At 48.1% G+C, this 8,285-nt stretch overlaps 1 protein-coding gene across 2 annotated transcripts in view; it reads left to right on the top strand.

Annotated features, from left to right (window-relative positions):
- Nucleotides 1–1,152: 1,152 nt before the first annotated feature.
- Nucleotides 1,153–8,285, top strand: part of mcm3 (minichromosome maintenance complex component 3) — a 9,629-nt gene continuing 2,496 nt past the window's right edge. The window contains exons 1-12 of one of the 2 annotated variants that reach the window (XM_034900436.1): nucleotides 1,153–1,392; nucleotides 1,658–1,770; nucleotides 2,531–2,739; nucleotides 3,166–3,296; nucleotides 4,379–4,617; nucleotides 5,051–5,159; nucleotides 5,272–5,425; nucleotides 6,008–6,139; nucleotides 6,226–6,434; nucleotides 6,570–6,744; nucleotides 6,932–7,058; nucleotides 7,160–7,310. In XM_034900436.1, coding sequence (XP_034756327.1) covers nucleotides 1,318–1,392; nucleotides 1,658–1,770; nucleotides 2,531–2,739; nucleotides 3,166–3,296; nucleotides 4,379–4,617; nucleotides 5,051–5,159; nucleotides 5,272–5,425; nucleotides 6,008–6,139; nucleotides 6,226–6,434; nucleotides 6,570–6,744; nucleotides 6,932–7,058; nucleotides 7,160–7,310 — 1,824 coding nt within the window. In that variant the 5' untranslated portion in view covers nucleotides 1,153–1,317. Of the gene's footprint in view, nucleotides 1,393–1,657; nucleotides 1,771–2,530; nucleotides 2,740–3,165; nucleotides 3,297–4,378; nucleotides 4,618–5,050; nucleotides 5,160–5,267; nucleotides 5,426–6,007; nucleotides 6,140–6,225; nucleotides 6,435–6,569; nucleotides 6,745–6,931; nucleotides 7,059–7,159; nucleotides 7,311–8,285 lie in introns of both variants that reach the window. The other variant, XM_034900437.1, reaches the window with a different exon arrangement.

Raw genomic sequence — 8,285 nt, 5'->3', positions numbered from 1 at the left:
CCCCCCCCCCCCCCCCCCCTACATTTGTTTAATGTTTTCAGTGTTCTACAATGTTTTTCCCTAAAATGCTATGAAAGTAAATAAAACACCCAAATTCACTGAAAACAGTGAACAGATCAGTTATTTAACTTGTGTTTTTACAGGAAGGAAACCCACATTTCTGATTTAGAAACGTTTTTAAAATGGGTCAGATATTGGGACTGCACTTGTAAACAGTGCAAAGATTTATGGGAAGTATTTCTTGCTGTAAATATTATGGTACAATTGTGATCAGCCTGTAATTATTAATTCATTTTAATAAGTGATTTGCCACAAGTAAATGGCCTGATGTTACAGTAAAATTGGCTACGGTGTGGCGTGTAAGTTGAATGTTTCCAAGACGGTTTCAGGTCAAGGGCCCCTAAGCTGACACACAAACCTCTTCTAATTCTTTTTAAATTTTAAAACCTGTTTTAATTTTTGCATTCAGACGTTTTATAATAGTAAGTGTATGATTTATTGTATTATTGTATTTTATTGTATTGTATGTTTATTCACCATCAGTTCCATAAAGACGTGTACAACTAGTGGCGATGAGTTATGAAGTTGGCTAAAAAGATGTATCACATATGCAAACCAAACTGGAGGACAAGTGTATGGTTGACGGGAAGACAGCATGAGGGTTGGACATATCATGAGGACAGTGATACAACATTAGGAAATAGTCCTTTGGCCACTAATTAAATAAGCTGAGAATAAAGAAGATCAACTCAAATTTGCAGCTGATTTGAACTTTTCTGTGTAATCACAAGAGCCTACATTAAAATCCCCAAAAGTAAAAAAAAATCTAAATACTATACAGAATGTCTGTGACAGATGCACAGCTAACATTATCAGACAACTCAAGCTTGTACATTACATGTGAAGACTTCTACCTTGACAAACTGTCACTAGCGTATATTACATGTATTTCTATATTTCATCTAAGTTGTTTGGTTTATGTCACCATCTACTGGACAAATAGACTGAATGCTCGGTGATCTTGTCCTCCTTTTTTAACAGCCCGCCCCTTCCTGCTCCCTTTTCGCGCGAGTTCTCCGAGGGGGCGTGGTCATGTGGTTTCCCGGCGGATTCTATTGGACAGCTGTACGTTTCCCCGCCACCAATGCAAAACGAATTTACCGAGTTGACCAATCGCGTCTTACGCTCTACTTGCACCCGGCACGCAGTGGCGCGAAAACCCTTGAGAGTGAAGTCTGTCGGCAGCAGAGCGGACACCCTACGAAACTAAGTGCGTAATATTTCGAGATTTTAAAGTAGAAAAAATAAGCGTTTATAATGGCAACCGACGTCTTAGATGACCTGGCGATGAGAGAGGCTCAGAGGGACTACCTGGACTTCCTGGACGACGACGTAAGTCAGACTTTTATCCGGTTAGACCCGTTTCGTGTGATGAAGTGAGAAACCATGCGGCCACAACAAAGAGCTAGCTAACGTTAAGGTCCGTTTGATGAGTGTAGCTGCTGTCAGCTCACTGCCATCAGTTTGGCAAGTACTACACAGTACTACTACGTTACTACTATTACTACGAATGCAACATTTGAGTCGGTTTCAAGACGGCGTTAATGTGTTTGACGTTAGACCGTAAAACAACAGCCCATCTCTCCGTTTCCTGCAGCAAGACCAGGGGGTCTACCAAAGCAAAGTCCGGGACATGATCAGTGAGAACAAAGCTCGGCTCACCGTCAACATCAACGACCTGAGGAGACGCAACGAGGCCCGGGCTGCCAAGTAAGGAAGGAAGGGATGGAGGGAGGAAGGGATGGATGGAGGGAGGGAGGAAGGAAGGAATGGAGGAAGGAAGGAAGGGGGCCATGGAGCTGTGTGGCAGTGAGCATGCCATTTCTATGGCTTAAAAGTTGTGAGAAGCGACGAAAACCTTTTAAAAGTAATAAACTAAAGCCCAGTGTTTATTGATGTGTGTGTGTGTGTGGGGGGGGGGGGGGTGTCTTGTAATTCCCCAGTCCCCCCTATAAAGCGGCCCTATAGAGGTGCACATCCACCCTCAGCAGTCTAAAATCTATCTGATCTGCTTTTATGTTTATCTGTATTTAACTGCTCTTTAATGTTAATTTTCTCATACTGCTCTGTAACGTTTCCTCTTTAACACGTTGTTATGTAAAGCACGTTGGATTGCCCTGTTGCTGGAAGGTGCTGTGTAGATAAAGCTGCCTTGTCATCTATGAGCTGAACCAGGATCAGTCAGTACCTCGTACTAACGCCAGCAGCATTCGCTGTAAAACGATGCCTACCAAAATACTCAAATGATGGCTAGGTGAGTTTAGCCTTCGCTTAGTTGAGGGGCCGAGGTGAAATAAGAGTGAACTTTTTTGTCTTCCAGCTGAAATGGGTAGTGAACGTTGACATTTTAGCTCAAGCCTTTCAAAAGCTTTACGTTGTTCCCCCCCGCTGCTGAGTGGGGTCTAGCAGCCCCCCTACATTTGGCTGGTAGGTCTTTCTCCTGAGTCCTGCCTCTCTTTGCCTCTGGCAGACTGATGAGCAATGCGTTCGAGGAGCTGCTGGCGTTCCAGCGGGCCCTGAAGGACCTGGTGGCCTCAGTGGACGCCACCTACGCCAAGCAGTACGAGGAGTTCTTCATCGCCCTGGAGGGCAGCTTCGGCACCAAGCACGTCACCCCCCGCACCCTGACCTCCCGCCTGCTGGGCAGCATGGTGTGTGTGGAGGGCATCATCACCAAGTGTGAGTCATTGTTTACCTCCCCCGTCTCGGGGCTCTGCTTTGACTGCCTTTGTTTTCAAAATGTTTCCCTATCCAGGTAATAACCTTTATATAATTACATGTGTTTTCTGGCTCTGAGTGGTCCTTGTGGTGGGACAAATGCGTAGGGGGGTCCAACTTTCATTCCCTGCGTTCTGATCCATTTTTAGGCACCAATTTATGGTGAAAACTTCTAGTATAGTGCAGTAAGGAGCCCCTGCTAGGGATCGGCATGCATGGGACCCCGGATTGATTAGAAAGTCTCACATAGTCTTTATCATACAGTTAAGCTAGTTTTACAGCGGGAGGCTGCAAATGGGACATTTTGGCGCTAAAAACCTCTTGGGGGGGACTAATCTTTATCTGTGGAGGTAAACCCCGTAATTACGCCCTTCCATTCTTCTCCAGGTTCTCTTGTGCGTCCTAAAGTAGTGCGCAGCGTCCACTACTGCCCGGCCACCAAGAAAACGATGGAGAGGAAGTACACGGACATGACGTCGCTGGACGCCTTCCCCTCCAGCGCCATCTACCCCACCAAGGTAACCCCGCCCGGAGCGGCCCCAGCTTTCATTTAGCCACTTCAGCTTCTTAGAGGAGCTCCAAGCGATGTTGGGGGACGTTACTTCTTGTTGATGTTCAAAGGGGGTGGCAGTAGCTCAGTCCATAGGGAGTTGGGTTGGGAACCAAAGGGTCACTGGTTCAAATCCCCGAATGGACCCAAAAAGTTGGGAGCGTGGATTGGTGGCTGGAGAGATGCCAGTTCACCTCCTGGGCACTGCTAGGTGCTCTTGAGCAAGGCACCGTACCCCCCCGACCGCTCAGGGCGCTGGTTCAGCTGGCAGCCCACTCACTCTGACATCTCTCCATGTATAGTGCATGTATAGGTCCTGAGCGTGTGTGTGTATTTCAGGCCTGTGTGTGAGTACTAACAAAAAGTGTGTACACAGAGTGTAGTGCAGTAATTTCCCCATTGGGGACTAATAAACAAATTATCTTATCTTATCTAAAAGTATCTTCAAACAAAACGAGGCCAGCATGCTAACTGACACATTGGCTAGACAGTTTTTTAACTTGCTAGTTCTAACTTTGCACTACCAAGTTGTGTTTTTAAAGGGTAACCTGGTATCATTCAGCCTGGACTCTATTGTCCCATGTTCTGTTCATATGACTCATGGGAAAACATTTTTTACACATACTCTTCATCATACATAAAGATCGGCATGGGGAACTTTCCAGAAGATCATGTCTCAATGCAAATCAAACCAGCTATTAGGCTAACTGAAATAACACCAATGGTGCTTCCAGGAAACAGAGTTTTGATGAATACTCATCAGTAATGTTTACACAGTGACGAAGTGGGTAACGGCAACCAAAAAAAAAAAAGTTTAGAGACTGACCTCACTAACCGCTCCATTACTTCTGTAATGGGGATGTTGCTTGTTCCCAATGAGAAGTGTTGATCTGTTTTGTGGCTGAGGATGAACGCGCCGCATGCTGAAGGGCAGTCATGTTCTGCAGAATATCTTTCTATTGAATAAAGATCTTTGCATTGCACCATCCAATCTCCATGAGGATTCTTTGATTGTCCCTTTACTCCGTGTGTTTGTGCCTGTCTCTCCAGGACGAGGAGAACAACCCCCTGGAGACGGAGTTTGGTCTCTCCGTCTACAAGGACCACCAGACCATCACGGTGCAGGAGATGCCGGAGAAGGCGCCCGCCGGCCAGCTGCCCCGCTCGGTGGACATCATCCTGGACAACGACCTGGTGGACGTGGTCAAACCGGGGGACCGGGTGCAGGTCATCGGCACGTACCGCTGCCTGCCCGGCAAGAAGGGAGGCTTCACCTCTGGCACGTTCAGGTCCGATGCGATGACCTCTCAAACCTTTTGTTTTTCTCCGAGAATGTTCCCCCTTAGAAATATTTGACCTTCTGCCCAGCACACACCAGTGTCTGATTTCCTAAACAACTGAAAACATCTGAATTATTTTATCAGTTTATTTGTCAGCAACAATACATAAAGGCATATGTTCCGTCTTAAGTACGATCGATTGGACTTTGCGTCCTTGTCCCTGGTTAGGGTTTTAGAAATCACACTATAAAAAGTTAACAATTGAAGCAGACAAACGGATAGTAAAGCTAACATGGCCCAGCAGCTACATACTGTACAAGCATAAGTGGAGGAGTCGAGGAGGCAATATAAGCGACGAGAGAAGCACCAATAGTGCAGTGTCACCATAGTGTAGTGTCACCTTTGTTCTTTATTAATAAATGTCCACCCTTCTTCTTTGCAGGACCATCATGATAGCTTGCCACGTCAAGCAAATGAGTAAGGAAGTGTCCCCCAACTTCTCGGCGGACGATATAGCCAAAATCAGGAACTTCAGCCAGACTCGCTCCATGGTGAGGCGTCCGTGTTTCTGCCCGTCGCTCACAGCTGCTCCGGCTCATGGAAGAGATCTCACTTTTAAACACATGAGAAAATGAATTGTCCCTTTTTCCCGTTTTCACCCAGGATGTGTTTGATCAGCTGTCCCGCTCCCTGGCTCCCAGCATCCACGGCCATGAGTACATAAAGAAGGCCATCCTGTGCATGTTGCTGGGCGGCGCCGAGAAGGTTCTGGATAACGGCTCGCGCATCAGAGGAGACATCAACATCCTGCTCATCGGTACGGACGCAGCCTTTTTCCTGCTAAGTTAACGAAGCTTTTCCCATCCTGGACTAATGGCTGTCTGCCGTAATAGCTAAGATTTGTTCGGGAGAAAGTGGCTGCAGGAAGGAAACTGATTCTTTTTGATATCGTTGATTAATTCATCGATTAGTTGTTTGGTCTGCAAGTTGTCAGTTTTTTTTAATGGAGTCTGGTGAGTTTAGTGCTAGGGACCACTGAGCTGTTTGTGGTTAAACAGAAAGGCCTCTGAGGTTTTAAAAAGGACTCTCTGACGGGATCCTTTCCATTATGTTGTCTCACACTTAGAATATAAATCTGAGTCTGTCAGTGGCAAAACGAGCACTTTAGTCAAGGTTATAAGCTGGACAATTGTCCTTGTAGCTTGTTTTGCCGCCGCTGACTGCAGCGACCTCTCCTAACACTGGACCAATGTCACAGATTGTTGTTCCCATCAGTCATTTAGACACAAAACAATTAATTGATTATTTAAAATAATTGGCTAATAATTGAAGTCAATTAATTCATCTATCAGTCTTTACAACCTTGTTAGGGGTTAATGTCAGCCAATCTGTTTCCCAGGTGATCCATCGGTGGCAAAGTCCCAGCTGCTGCGCTACGTGCTCCACACAGCGCCGCGGGCCATCGCCACCACGGGCCGAGGCTCCTCCGGCGTGGGTCTGACCGCTGCAGTCACCACTGACCAGGAGACCGGTACGGCAGGCGTGGAAACATCTGCACACACAAACATTTCTGCTATTTACCACCGCTCACCTGGCAGTTACTTTCTTCCCCCAAAGGCGAGCGGCGCCTGGAGGCGGGGGCCATGGTGCTGGCCGACCGCGGCGTGGTGTGCATCGACGAGTTCGACAAAATGTCCGACATGGACCGCACGGCCATCCACGAGGTGATGGAGCAGGGGCGCGTCACCATCGCCAAGGCTGGCATCCACGCCCGGCTCAACGCCCGCTGCTCAGTGCTGGCGGCTGCCAACCCCGTCTACGGCAGGGTGAGGACCTGGTCTAGATATTCTGAATCCGTAGAAAGCCGTGCAGCACAACAGGGCCGTTTGAATGACGCCCCCCGCCCCCAAAATTGCCTGGTTGTTCTTCTCTTGTTAACCCTGCTGTGTCTCTTTTTGCAGTACGACCAGTATAAAACCCCCATGGAGAACATCGGCCTCCAGGACTCCCTGCTGTCCCGTTTTGACCTCCTGTTCATCGTGCTGGATCAGATGGACGCCGAGCACGACCGCGAGATCGCCGATCACGTGCTGCGGATGCACCGCTACCGCGACCCCCGCGAGCAGGAGGGAGCAGGTACTGGTTCCCTGGGTTCTCTGTGAGACCTCAGTATTTGTTTTAGACCTGAAAATGATAAGTTGTCAACAACAAAATGGAACTGCCAACTACTTTGATATCGATTAATCATTTTTTTTTTTATTGAAAGAGGTCAATATCAATATATAAAATATCTAAAGTTGTATATTTGCTGGTTTGTTCCTAGCCATGCCTATGGGCGGCACCGTAGACGTCCTGGCCACGGAAGACCCCGACGTGATAGCCGAGGAGCGCGAGGAGATGCACATCTACGAGAAACACAACAACATGCTGCACGGAAGCCGCAAGAAGAAGTACGCACGCAGCGTCTGCCTCGGCCACATCTGGGGGGGGGGGGGGGGGGGGGGGGGGGAGAAAGGGCGGGTACAAACTGTGTTCCCCTTCTTTCTTTCAGGGATAAGATTGTGAGTAAGGAGTTCATGAGGAAGTACATCCACATCGCCAAGGCTGTGACACCCGTGCTGACAGAGGAGGCAGCCAATCACATCGCGGAAGAGTACTCGCGGCTCAGGAGCCAGGAGCAGATGGGTGTCGACATCGCCCGGGTGAGCAGGAACACACACACACACAAACACACACACACACACACACACTCACTGGAACTGAAGAATCCAAATAGAATTAATCCGTAATTAATTGCATTATATACACCTCTGTTTATCATTAGTACATGTCACACAAATGGCCTTCACACACACACACACACACACACTACAAAGTGCTGGTGTTGCTGTGTCAGGGCCAGGCCTTTTTTATGTTTAGACTGTGTTAGGGAAGCCAGAACATCCTGACCGCCCCCTGGTGGCTGGGTGCAGTACACTTATAAACCTCTATATGCTACGCAAACTGGGTGAACCTTTCATGATTGACAGTTGTGATTGGTCAGGTATGGGCGGGACTTCCAAACCACAGCCTGATCGATCCTGCACAGCCTGAGAATCCAAAATTACAATATGGCACCGCCTAGTCTGGCTCTCACCAGACCAAGCTCAGTCTTTCAGGATTGAACATTAGTCTGGGGAGTCTGGGAGGCGTGACCAACGGGCATAGTTCAAATGACTCTGTACGCAATTGGCTAGTCCTTCAACCAATCAGGGTGACGGGCTTTGCTCCTTTCCTTTGGCTACCAGTGGGGCTCGCTGGTAAATTCGGCTTTTACCAAAGCCGGTCGGTAGCAAACACATCCTCCTTTTGTAGGACTTGTCCCAGGGCCGGTTTCTGTCCCGTTGCCTTTGAATTCTTTTAAAACACCAGCGGCATCCACGGGTTGGAGATCCCTGTTGAATGTAAACAAGAAGCTGCTTGCCATCGCCTCTCTATCGTCATCGTGTTAAACCAGCCAATGGCGCGACAGGTAGATGAGCCAGTTTGTGATTGGTCCCCGTAGATTTATAACGGAAGCAGGATAGAAACACTTAAAGGTTTCCATCCCGAGCTGCAGGGTGAAATCAAAGGAAGTGGAGATGTGTTGTACAGTAGGACCGTATCAGCGTGCTCTGACCCTGTTCCCCCCCCCCCCC

Source organism: Etheostoma cragini, chromosome 18, assembly GCF_013103735.1.
Source record: "Etheostoma cragini isolate CJK2018 chromosome 18, CSU_Ecrag_1.0, whole genome shotgun sequence".
Taxonomy (NCBI): Eukaryota; Metazoa; Chordata; class Actinopteri; order Perciformes; family Percidae; genus Etheostoma; species Etheostoma cragini.
This window is presented reverse-complemented; position numbering and strand designations above follow the sequence as displayed.